We start from the raw sequence: 13,719 nt of genomic DNA on the forward strand, positions 1-13,719 counted from the left end.
TGAATTTTATTATTGGATAAATAAATTTTATTTATTAAACGAATCAAATTTAAAGGAGTTATAGTGTGGGAATGGGCTGGGAATAGAGTGGCGCAGATGTTTATCAAGTGATTTTGCCGCAGCGCATACACATACATTCTTACTTGATTAATCACACAAAGAAACCCGATTTATTTTAGATTATCGAAAATTGTCTAGTTGTTTCTTTGTATAATAATGATCTTTTCTTGAAACAAAGAAATAATAAAAAAAAAATTACAATTAAACAAAGGAAATTAGTTTAAAATCTTTAAAAAATAATCCGAATTCCGATTAAAAACGTACATTGTTTAATAATATTTGTTGATAATTACTTTATAAGTGAATTTTTTTTTAAAAAGAAAAAATTTACCTTATAAAGTATCCGTTAAAAAAAAATTTAATTTGATTTTTTAATTTGATTGGTTGAATTTAAAAGTAAAATTTGATTATGAAAAATTTCATGAATCAAAATTATATTAATAAATTACCGATTTTCTTATTTAATAAATTACCCTACAAAACGCGGGTTTTAAATACCAGTTTTTTTATTGTTGAATTAAAATTTGTAATTCTATCTGGTGACCATTTTTTATTTAAAAATTGGAATAGATTGAATAGATTGTAAATCCATCATCACAAATTAATATATTTTAGGTAAATTTTTTTTTTTTACAACAGAAAATTATACCAAATTATAATCATTCAAAGGAAAACGAATCAAGATCAAAATTTATGTGAATGGTCAACTAAAAAGTTTTTATATATTCGGGTAATAACTTTAAATATTTTTTAGGGAGAAAGTTTTGTACAAATTTTAAATTTTTTTTAATGTAGCGAAATATATAACAGATAATGAAAATCTTTAATATAAATAGTAAATAATAATAATCTTTCGTACATATAACATATATATGAATTACATTAACAAGTGTGCCCCGAATGTTGAGTGGCTGCCATTAACGGGAATAAACAAATAAATTTTTTCTTTTTATTTTTTTTTTTATTTTTTTTTTAAATTTATTTTTTTTTATTTTTTTATTTTTTTAAAGTTTTTTAACATTCATTTAAAGTTTAACTTTTATTAAATACAGGTTCTCCTGCTAAATTAATTTTTATATAAGCTTACACAAAAACAACAAATAAATAGATTTATATTGTAACAGGTAATTTATTATTTGTGGCTTGGAAGGAAGTACAAAGTATTATGTATAATTTGTATATTATGTACGCGTGAATTCTACTGCGCCAAAAAAGAACTTCCTTCCGGGTACCCAATTATTTTAATGCTTTTTTTATTTGTATCATGTTCATCGTGCTTGACTCATCGTGCTTGCCGTATTATGACATAGGATGTAATAAAATTATTGGTTAAATGATTTCTCTTCTTTCTCTCTTTTTTTTTATTTCTTGAAAAATTATTTTCCTAATAAAGTTATTGATTTTATTATAAAATGAAACGCCAAACAAAATAAAGGAAAAAAAAAGGAACAAATCATGAAACGATTGAAACGTTATGACAAATTAAAATCTTAATTAAATTATATCTCATTATAATAATAAAACAATGATCATTATTATCAATATTTTTATTGGTTACATTTTTTTTAAACAGGTTTGTAATTATACTAATAGCAAAGGATTTGTTTATGAAACATTTTTTTTAAACCATTTTTAAAAATATTTGACGGGCGTAAATCCGCTTTATCGGACTTTAAAAAGATGTCATTTTATAATGTTTCACAACGCTAATTTAATAAAAAAAATCATCGTATTATAAATTAAGATAAAAGAAAGTATTCAATTTAATTTAAATATTTTAAATATATAATAATAAAATTTACGCGTCATTATGATTGTCCATATTATATGAAAAAATCGGGAAAAGAAGGTAAATTCGGGATCTTCTAAAGCCGAATTACTTATTATAGTATATCTTATGTTTATATAAGATAAAAAAAAAGGGTCAAGGAACCTTTCGCGTTTAGGTTTCATAAAACAATATCCAATTATAATCCCTTATCTCTTTCAAATCGATTATTTGTTTAAATTATGGTACTACGATAACTCGGTTCTTGAATTTTCTTTAGAAAATAAAGGAATTCACTTAATATATATTTTAATATATTTTTTTTTAAAAAAAAAAAGAAATAAAAAACAAATAAAAAATATATTACATTGATCTCTGGTAAATCGGAAGAGAATCAATTATCCTTAGTTCAATTTGATTATAATAAAGTTTAAAAATTTTCCCTCCCCTTTCTCTTTTCAAATTAACAACACGTGATATTTTTCACTCCCTTTAAACAAAAAAAAAAATTGGGAAATAACATTTTCCTTTTGGAAATTAAATTGATCGGATCTACAGATGAATTAGCTTTATTAAGATTAGGGTTTCAGGGCACATGTTATAATAACTAAAGTACCTCCGTAAATGTCATAATTATAAACCTTTTTCCTCTCCGTTAAAAATATCGTTAATTGGGTAATTTAATTCTTATTTTATTCATCTAAAAGATCTTTTAAAGGCAAATTAAAAGGTAAACATTAAATACGCCAATAAACCAAAATGTTCTTATTATAACTATATTTTTGTAAGAGAAAACACACAAGAAAGTTCATATATATTATTACGATATGCTAAAGGTTATGCATGTAAAATAATTTCTAATCTAACGTAAATTATAAATGAACCGATTTCAAATAATAATTAATAATAAAACATGATCTCATGATTAAAAGAAAGAAAAGTCTTTTTAGAGAAAATAATCATCTTATTTGTAAATTATTATAATAATATGTAACAGGGTAAATATTGAAAAAAAAATTTTTTTTTTTTATGAAAATTTGTTCAACATTATTAAGTCAAAATTATTAACTAAAATCGACAATGATTTACAATGACTTAAGCTAATTCTTGTATTATTGTATGTGTAAATGTGTAATGTAAATGTAAATGTAAATGTATATATAATATATGTATGTGTAATAATATATATATAATACTTTACAGTACAATAAATATTAATTTAATCAAGGGTCCTTGATTCTGAAATATTTTCGGATCTCGGATTATCCGTTCCCATTAATTTTTACGATAATCACTTGTGATAATTGTGATATATGATGGATAATCTATTCCCCCGGATATTTTAGTAATTATAATTAATGTACTGTATAAAAGTTCTTACACAGAGAAAAGTGATTTATCGATAATTTCAGTAAATCATCATTTATTTATTGTCATAACAAAAAAAAATATTTTAAGATATTGAATTTTTTTTTTTAAACGAATTACGATCAATTTTCGTAAGTGCCAAGAGTCCAAGACAAAGGTTTGTCATATTTTTTATATTTAGAACAGTTTGCCAAGACTTTATTTTCCACATGATTTAGACGATGCTTCTTTTCTCCTAATCATTCAAATCATTCACGTGTTTTTTTTTGATCTTCTACAAGTGATCAGGTGATTAATTGTGTCAAAAAAGTGATGAAAATCATGAAATATTCGCTTTTACATCTGATGAAACTGATGAAACTGATGACGTGTAGTTACAAATAATTTTGTATACAGGAAGTTTAATAAACTGATATTTTAACTTTCCAATGGACTCTCATAATCCAATGATCTATTTTAATGATTTATATTCTAATGATCTATTTAACTCTAATGACTTATTTTATTCTAATGACTTATTTTATTCTAATAATCTATTGATCTACTTTATTCTAATGACTTATTTTATTCTAATGATCTATTTTATTCTAATGACTCATTTTATTCTAATGGTCTATTTTATTATATGATCTATTTTATTATAATGATCTGTTTATCTATTTTTCAAATGATTTATACTTTTTTTTTAAAAAAAAAAATGATTTTTTTCAAAAATGATTTTTTTACTGATCACTTTTACTCTCGTTTCAATTATATATATCCCACTATATATCCCACAAAATAATTATCTCTCTCCCAAATCAATTATATATCTCTCAAAAAATTCTTTCGAATAAAAATGACCATAGATAATAGAACACTTGAAACTATATTTTTTGAAGTTGAGGCTATTATCGATCATAAAACAAAATCAAATGTAAGTAAAGATAATCGAATTATCGTTATTTCATAACATTTCTTTCATATGTACCTATATTTTTAAGGGAGGTATGGAATATTTGCTTAAATGGAAGGATTTTGGTGATGAAGAGAATAGTTGGATCGATGAGGAAGACACGTAAGATTTTTTATCTTATGAAAAATTTGATTTAATGAATTAATTAAAATAAATATATCTGATAATACAATTTTTTTTTAAAAAAAAGAAACGCACCATCATTGATCAGAAATTATTGGATAAATAAGAAAAATATCGTTAAACGCAGAGGTCGCCCTCGTAAAAATAGTGCCAATCGAAATCGTAGAGGTCGTAAATCTCTTAAGAAAAATAATGTTAATAAAAAGCAAGAACTTGATTTAACCATTATTAAAGAAACAAATGGCTCGAATGATGATAATAATACCGTTGTCAGTGATAGTGACGTTTCCACGAATGATTCCAATGAAATCACTATTGATATTCCCCAATGGTTACAACCTGCTAGTGAAGAAATTGAAAGGACAAATCAGTATTTTGCACTATATACTCACAATAATTGGGAAAATCATGCGACTATTTTGAATGTTGTACGTGAGACCGAGAATGATTCTGATGATGTTTTTGTTCAAATAAAATGGTGAGTTCATAATCATTATATGATACGGCTCACCCTTACTATAACTCTAGTTATACCGAATTTTTATTATAAATTCACTATAATTTTCGTTATAAAAAGGGTGAACTATAGTGTCTAATTAATAAGTGCGATATAATTGATTCCTTTTTTTTTATTCAAAATTGAAGGCCTGATGGAACAGATAGCTATCATATTTCGAGTGAAGTATATCAAAAATGTCCATTAAAGGTATTTTAGAATTATTATATCTAGAATTTTATGTACCTTCTTTCTTTCTTTTAACCAAAATATTATGAATATTTTTTAGTTGATCCAATTTTACGAACAACATCTCGTGATTAAAAATTAATAATTTACCTCTTTTTGGAAAGTCACTATCCAGAAATTCATTCTTGATTCTTTTGTATCCTTATGTATAAAATTTAATGCGTTAAAAAATATGTATAATTAGAAATCGTTTAGAACATTCGATGAATTGCAGCATCAAAGCTACTTTCTTACCTGTACCATAATAACTTGCAATTATTGATTTTTTTTTTGTTGTCATTTATATTTTTAACTATAATACATTTGTCACAAGCTACTTACCTGTACTATAATAACTTGCAATTATTGATTTTTTTTTTTTTTTTGTTGTCAATTATATATTTCTAATTATAATGTATTTGTCACTACTTAATGCTATAACCAGGCTATTTAATTACAGTTCATCAATTGCCCATCATCATGCTTATGATTAAATCTTCCACTTCTTCTACCTCCCCTTTGTTACTTTCTTTTCATTCTTTATTATTATGTAATGTTGAATCAATTGCAAAAAGAGACTTTATTATTGCATTTTTAAAATTGGGGAAATTACGAATGTTTCTGTGTTAACAAGTTCAATATGTTATTGCATAAAGGACTTTATTATTGAATTTTTGAAATTTGAGAAAATTACGAATGTTTCTGTGATAAACAAGTTCAGTAATGTTTAAATCAATTGCAAAAAGGGACGAATTTTTGAATTTGGGAAAAATAACAAAATGTTTCTGTGATAAACAAGTTCAGTAATGTTTGAATCAATTGCAAAAAGGGACGAATTTTCGAAATTTGGGAAAAATAACAAAATATTTCTGTGATAAACTAGTTCAGTAATGTTTGAATCAATTGCAAAAAGGGACGAATTTTCGAAATTTGGGAAAAATAACAAAATATTTCTGTGATAAACTAGTTCAGTAATGTTTGAATCAATTGCAAAAAGGGACGAATTTTCGAAATTTGGGAAAAATAACAAAATATTTCTGTGATAAACTAGTTCAGTAATGTTTGAATCAATTGCAAAAAGGGACGAATTTTTGAAATTTGGGAAAAGTAACAAAATGTTTCTGTGATAAACTAGTTCAGTAATGTTTGAATCAATTGCAAAAAGGGACGAATTTTCGAAATTTGGGAAAAATAACAAAATATTTCTGTGATAAACAAGTAAGATGGTTAATTAATTAGGGCAGATAATTGAGTGTCAACCAGTTAATACTATAAAGAAATTACATGCAATTTGACTCACGAATTATTAAAGATTTAGTTATCCAATCATCACGGTACCCAAGCATAACGGTACTATACGTTCAACAAACACGACCTTTCCAAAACATTTATAAATCATTTTAACCTAAAGAGCAAAAAATTAAAAAGAATAAATAAAATCAATAAAAAGTTGGGTAATTAAGAAATTCACATAATTAAGAAATTCAAATAATTAAGAAATTCAAATAATTAAGAAATTCACATAATTAAGAAATTCACATCAATTTAAACTCACCCTTAGTGATAACAAACTTGAATCGAGAAATCATCAAGAGTAAGTTCTTCTCGAGAAAGATTTTAATAGTCAACCTTCGATAAAATAACTTTGGCCTTGGCTCTTATATTGTAATCAAATTGAGCACTACCATCTGCTGGCTGTTCACTATAGTCGCAGTGGTGTTGTAAAGGTTTTTCGATTAAATGTTTAACTCTAAAAATTTTAATTCGTTATTTCTGTAAAGATAAGCCTTTCACGGACCCATTCACGGAAAATGTAAATAATTCGATAAATTCCGTGATATAAGGTTATTAATTCCGGAAATATGAGCCAGCCTTCTACGGAAAAAAAAAGATGGAATATAAAAAAAGGATTGACTTTTTTTACAGGGTAATTGACCAACACCCTTCTACCAAATAACAACATAGTTAAACTTTTTCGATTACTTTCGCAATAAGGATTATCTACTGCTGTCCCACATCTTCTTTAACATTAACATGCCAGCAGCATTGTTTGCATCATGTAATTTTGTGATGGAACCAGCTTCTCTATAGGTAATATACTCTAACCCCTTTCTATAAGTAGATTCCTATTTATTACTCACCCGGTCGCCATGAAGACAGAATAGAAGTCTTCATATGACTTGCATGTGTAACCCACTAGTGATTTAATATAGGAAAAACTCGATCTATCAGCGCTTTATGTGCGTTTACAACTAAATGAGAAGTTCTTGCTTATAATTAATATAACCAATAAAACATACAAGTGGTCATTTCATACTACGTTATGGATAGTTAAATGATTATTAATGTCTAACAAAGTGTTCAATATTTTCATCCAAACTACCCTATGTTAAATTCACACGTGCACACTATCGTTTTGCTAGCAAACTTGCTTTTTCGATTACTTTCGCCATAAGGATTATCTACTGCTGCTGTCCCCATCTTCTTTAATATTAACATTCCAGCATTGTTAATATACTCTAGTGATTTAATGTACATTAGAATTTTTTTTTTCCAAGTCTTTTCATAAGATCTATCAATGCTTTATGTATTTTTACAGCTAAACGAGAAGAAAGTATGGTCTTCTTGCTTATAATTAATATAATGAATAAATCAGGTAAGTCACTACGTTATAGATGGTTGAGATATGACAGATGATTACATGCGCGCCAGCGCATTTGAATACCATCAAACTAATCTAGTGTCATAGTTAATCCAAGAATAATCATCCATGCATCGATGAATATGTTTTTCTCGCTAAATATTTAAACCAATGATTGGTCACCTATTTTTTTTGTTCGTACATCAAGAGATTATAATACATATTATTGTTCGGAATATGCGGATTTTAATGACCGATATTTTCATGAGAAATCCAATGTTGAAAACGTTGTTAGTAACATTGATTCTATTGGTCACCGCGGTATTCCTAATGACTGAACTATAACTCGAGATATCGGTCGACCGATATCTCTTTTCCCAATCCAATAACTATGATGGGATCAGAATCATCAGATAATATATTATTCTTTTTAGTTTAAGATATATATAAAGTGACTTTTTAATAGTAACACCATGAAAAAATGTATTTAATTGGATGCGTAAAGAGTTACTGAAGTAAAAAAAATATAAGATAATTTTTTTTTTTGAAAAAAAAGAACTTTCGTAAAATGAAAGAAACAGAAAAAAAATCTCTAATTATATATATATATAATAATTATATAATATTTCTAGAAATGTTGTAAGCAATAGTTTGTATTTATCCGGAAATTTTTCATATGAATTAAAATGGTAAAATGATTGTCCTATCAATAAAGGGTAAAAAGGCACGACTAATCATAAATAATGTGCTACTACATAAATAAAGTTTGAAATGTTTGGAATGTCTTTAAATAATAATGTCTATTATGAAAATTTTTGATTACTTTAATTAAAAATAATAATTAGTAATCATTAGTTTATTTCCTTTTTCTTCTAAAATGGTAATGTTTTTACTGTATTATTTAAATTAAAACTTTATTTAGACATTACAAAATTTAACTTTACATTTTTTCCTTAAATTATGATATTCATGAAAAAAAAAAAAATTTTAAAGTTCATAATTAGCACAAAAAAGGGATTGAATTATTGAACAAGATCTGACCATGTGAAAAATTTCTAGATTATTATTCATTGTCCCCGGATATATTGTGTACTATAAAACTATAAGACATCGGCCGTACGAATCATTTACCGAAGAATTTTTATATGACCATCTCTCGCTATTTAAATGATCGGATTTACTTTTTTTCCAGATAAAAGATTCGATAAATCTTTTTTTCTTATTTATAATGGAAAAATGGAAACAATGTCAAAAAAAAAAAAAAATTGCGTAAATAAAACAAAATAATAATAGAAGATAGTGTGTATTTTTTTGATCTCATGTTTTTTTGTGTAATTAAATGATTTACAATGCATGCTGAAGGAAGGGGATTAGGGGGGATGTTTTTGTGTGCAACCTAGTGGGGAAGAAAAATTAATGATTTGCTTTCTTTGTTGTTTGATAAGGATAAGTGGGAATAGAGAATAATTATTTATTACAATCTTTTTTTTTTTTACTTTCAATTTCAACTTTATTTAATTTTTTATAGTAGATTGTTTTATAATTTTATTAAATCGTAATACCTAATACGTATGAGGAAGCCCATTAACAATTGGTGTAACACAAAAAAAGGGACCTCTAATCTGTTTGTTTGTTTTTAAAATGAAAAATTAACAAAGCGATTTCTGTCAAAAATTAAGGATAGAGTTATCCCATTAGGAAATTTTATGAAAGACAAAATGAACGATTGGATGTGATTTATGTTACACGAAATCATTCAGAATAATCCTTTCAAAATTGTAATTTAATTTGGTTAAACAACTAATATATATATGGATTCCTCGATTACATTACATTATCAATTAAGATTAACATTGTAAATCAGATATTCTTTCATTTATTTTAGGATTTATATATAATGAACGCTTTTTGAAAGAGATTTCTTTTTCAATAATCATCATTTTTTCTTTGATCCATTCGACCTATTAAGCAAGGATAGTAAAGATGGAAAGTCAAAGTCAAATTAATCAAGAAAACCCTTTACAAAATGAATGTTTTTTACATTATTTGATACATAACAATGTGCCCTGTGATTTCAATAGACTTCATATTGATCCTTCGTACGCTCAAGCCTTGTATGGTGATTACTTTAATCATTTAATTTTCGAATACTTCAGACCAAAATTTCCGCCATTCATAAACGTGGAGGAATATGTCTCCGAAAATGAAAAAAATAAGAAAATCAAAGACATGAGTAAAATGAACAAAGGGAATGGTTTTATGGTTTACCGAAAAATACTCAATAAACATCTGGAAATATTAGGAGAACGTATTACTATGCAGCAACTTTCTCCTCTAGCTGGATCATTATGGGGTAGTGAACCAGACCAAGTAAAAGAGTTCTATAAAGAACTTTCAGAAAAGATAAAAAAAGTACATAATGATCGAGTAGAGAGCTATATAAAAAACAATCGTAATGAAAACATGAGCCGTAAAACAATTAAGGATATGACTACAAAGAATGGAGGAAATGGCTTTATTATTTTTAGAAAACAACTTAATGAACTTTTAAGATCATTAGGATACAACTTTAGTATGCAGGAACACTCAAAGATTGCTAGCTATCTTTGGAGTATACAACCAAAAGAAGTGAAAAGTCATTTTAAAGAACTTTCGGGTCAATTTAAGAAAACACTTAATGATCAATTAAAGCAAATGTTTTGTAAATCAGACAATGATAATAATGAACCAATCATTGATAACGACTCCTTGAATATAAAATCAAATAATGATGACAATGGATTGATCATGAGTTATATAAAACTAGACAATGATGCGTCCACAAATGATGTTCACGATTCCTGCTGGACGGGAGAATCAAAACCATATGGATCGTTCACAAATGACTTCAATAATTACCTGAAATTGGGACCAGAATCAATCGTTGAAAATTCAATCGAAGAGAATTTTTTTTTGACTCAATAATAATATTTTATTTTTAATATTTACATAATATTTATATTTTTTTCACTTTAATTTCTTGTAATTTATTTATATACCTTTAACTTATTATTTTTTTGTTGTATCATTTTTTTTGTTGTATCATTTTTTTTTTCAATTTTTTTTTGTTCAATAAATTCAAATAAATGTCCATTTTTTTTTAAAAAAAAAACAAAAGTAAATATTATATTTGTTTATTGAAGTTTGAACAAAAGTGTGATCGCCACATAAATATTTCTAAGATCGTCCTCGAAGATCTCAGTAATTGAGGCGAAATAAATTAAAAAAATTTGTGCATAAAATAAAAATAGAATGCGTGATCAAAGTTCATTCTAAATTGATTACATATTTAAAATATAAAATTTCTCTATTTGTATGATTACTTTAAAATAATTTTACTTAATTTTAAGCCAATGTTCGAATCAAATTTTGTCAAATTAATTCACAAGTAAAATTTTAGTATGTGTGATCATATTCCATTCCAAATGATCATAGATTAATAACCAATCTGAATTTAAAGCGAAAATTCGTCATTTGTTCGCTATTTTGGGTAATTACTCTAAATTTAAACCAATAGTGTTTAATTGACATTCTTAATGAAATGAAATAAACAAAGTGAATTTAATGTCGGAAAAATGGGGAAAATAGTATTGGTTGATTATTACAATGACGAAAATCTTTGTCTAATTGAAAATACAATTTCTTTTGAGATTATCACATGGAAAGGTGATTATATATTATATGTATTCGGGAGAGAAATTCTTGGGGGAAATCTCTTGGAAGATTTGGATAAACAATAAAAAATTTTAATTTTTTTTTTCATCATCATATTTTGGGGAATAGAATGTATTAAAAATGACAATACTTGGGGAAAATAGCTTGAAAAGATTGAAAAAAAGATTGGATAAACAATAATAAATGTAAAATCTTGTGATTATTTTTGGGGAAATTTGTAATATTTTTTGGTCATGAGAACTCTAAAATGTATAATTTTATAAATTTCTTCCTAATAAATCACGGAATAACTATGTTAAACGAAAAAATTTTGATTATAATATATTACAATAAAATAAATCCCCAAATTCTTTGTTTATTTAAATAAAAAGTTAATTGTGATTATTCTATTATCAATGCTCTTTACTTTACTAAAATGGATTAATTTTGTTTTGCAAATTCTTATTTAATCTTTGAATTTTTTCCTTCCAAAAATAAATCATTTGAAAGAATATAAAGTTTATCAAAGCTTTTACACTTTTCCATAAAAAAAAAAAATATATCTCCTTTTCTTTCAAATTTCAAAGGTAGTAAAACATCTTACAATGAATCTTTCTTATTATTTTCTCACAATGATTAGTTGCTCCAACTTCAACTTATTGATTCTCGTTATCTTGGTTTTGATCCTTTCGAAAATATGCATTTCCCGTCAAAATCAAGTCGAGGATCGAATTGAAGTTCTAAAAGAATTAATGAGACAACGCCCTCTTCCTATAAACACTATAAACCCGCGCAAAAAACTTCATTTGTATAATTTTTACTGCACAGTATTTTATTCACATTCGGAATATCTTAATGTTCCAAATGACCCAAAACTAAAAGTACTTGTTAGTAAATTATTTAGTGAAGAATCAAAAGAAACTAAAGAATATTACCAGTCAATATACAAATATCTTGTAGAATCAAATAAAAATAATAAATCAACTTACAACCATAATAATATAAAATCAAAAGAAAATGATAAGTCAATTCGCGACTATATTATTGTAGAAATGGAATCAAAAGAAAATAATAAGTTAGCTCGCGAATATACTATAAAATCAAAAGAAAATAATGGGTTAATTCGCGACTATACTTTAAAATCAAAAGAGAATAATAAGTTAGCTCGCGAATATATTATAGAAATGGAATCAAAAGAAAATAATAAGTTAGCTCGCGAATATACTATAAAATCAAAAAAAAATAATGGGTTAATTCGCGACTATACTTTAAAATCAAAAGAGAATAATAAGTTAGCTCGCGAATATATTATAGAAATGGAATCAAAAGAAAATACTACTTTTACAGTGTATAGTAAAAATCAAAAGGAGAAGGATGAAAGAAATAAGAGTAGTTTTTTATATAATTTTTTGAATTTTTGTTTTTTTTGAAATAAGACCTATAATATTTTTTATATTATAGAATCAAAAATTATATTTCACACCGCAGTGTTCAACACCGCAGTTATATGATTTATATATTTTTTTATTTGTTACCCTAACTTTTTATTCTATATTATTAATAGTCTAGCTGTAGGCTATAGTTTTTGTGAAATCACATACTATGGTAAAGTCGTATAGAATAATAAGTTTCAACTTTAAGATAATATAATAAGGATTTAAATTTTAAGATTTTTAATTGTAGACAAAATTAACATAAAATTTATAGTTTTAATTTTAGTAATATATACTTCTATATAATATATATATTTTCACCTTCTTGCAAGATTAAGGCAATAAGATATTGGCGGACAAATTGCAATCATTTAAACATTTAGGTTATCTTTATGTAATTAATTAACATTGTAAATTTTAAGATTAGATTATTTGTCAAAAAAAAAGGCGGAGAAAAAAACGTAGTTAAAAAAAAAATGTAAAAAAAAAATTCAAAAAAAAGGAAAAAAAGGGAAAAAAAAATAATTAAAAAAAAATAGTATAATCATGTCAATAAATTGATACATTATCGCACAAATTGTGTTTATATCATTTTTGCAATTGGATTTGGAATCAATCTTGCACGAATAACTATACTAACTATACTTACGGAATTAGGTAGCCGAGAATAAGTGTTTAATTTCGAATAAAATTGATATACTTACATCTACGATATATTTCTTCGCGAATAAAATTTTAATGCACATTTCTCTTTAATAAGCGAGCCGGAACAAAACCAGTAATTGAAGACTTCCACTAGCTAATAAAAGATATGGTATATAAGTTGCAGTAATTCACGATCTAATTTTAACATGTCGAAAACTTTTAACCGTAATTTATTGTTAGAATATATCAATACATTCTCTATAGAACCATCGATGATGGACGCAATTCTTGCCCGACAACGATTGCTTG

General features: G+C 25.4%; 3 protein-coding genes across 3 annotated transcripts; 2 read left to right on the forward strand and 1 right to left on the reverse strand.

Annotated features, from left to right (window-relative positions):
* Window positions 1-4,351: 4,351 nt before the first annotated feature.
* Window positions 4,352-5,299, reverse strand: OCT59_022651 (uncharacterized protein; the record flags this gene model as incomplete). The annotated part of the gene is made up of 4 exons (XM_066144912.1): window positions 4,352-4,453; window positions 4,540-4,616; window positions 5,110-5,160; window positions 5,254-5,299. 4 exons carry the CDS (start codon window positions 5,297-5,299, stop codon window positions 4,352-4,354), a joined length of 276 nt encoding a protein of 91 aa, XP_066006328.1.
* Window positions 5,300-9,622: 4,323 nt separating this feature from the next.
* On the forward strand, window positions 9,623-10,603 carry OCT59_022652 (uncharacterized protein; the record flags this gene model as incomplete). Its single annotated transcript, XM_025325152.1, has 1 exon — window positions 9,623-10,603. One exon carries the CDS (start codon window positions 9,623-9,625, stop codon window positions 10,601-10,603), a length of 981 nt encoding a protein of 326 aa, XP_025182630.1.
* A 1,361-nt stretch (window positions 10,604-11,964) lies between these two features.
* Window positions 11,965-12,762, forward strand: OCT59_022653 (uncharacterized protein; the record flags this gene model as incomplete). The annotated part of the gene is made up of 1 exon (XM_025310418.1): window positions 11,965-12,762. One exon carries the CDS (start codon window positions 11,965-11,967, stop codon window positions 12,760-12,762), a length of 798 nt encoding a protein of 265 aa, XP_025182632.1.
* Window positions 12,763-13,719: the final 957 nt, after the last annotated feature.

Source organism: Rhizophagus irregularis, chromosome 31 (assembly GCF_026210795.1).
Source record: "Rhizophagus irregularis chromosome 31, complete sequence".
Classification (NCBI taxonomy): domain Eukaryota; kingdom Fungi; phylum Glomeromycota; class Glomeromycetes; order Glomerales; family Glomeraceae; genus Rhizophagus; species Rhizophagus irregularis.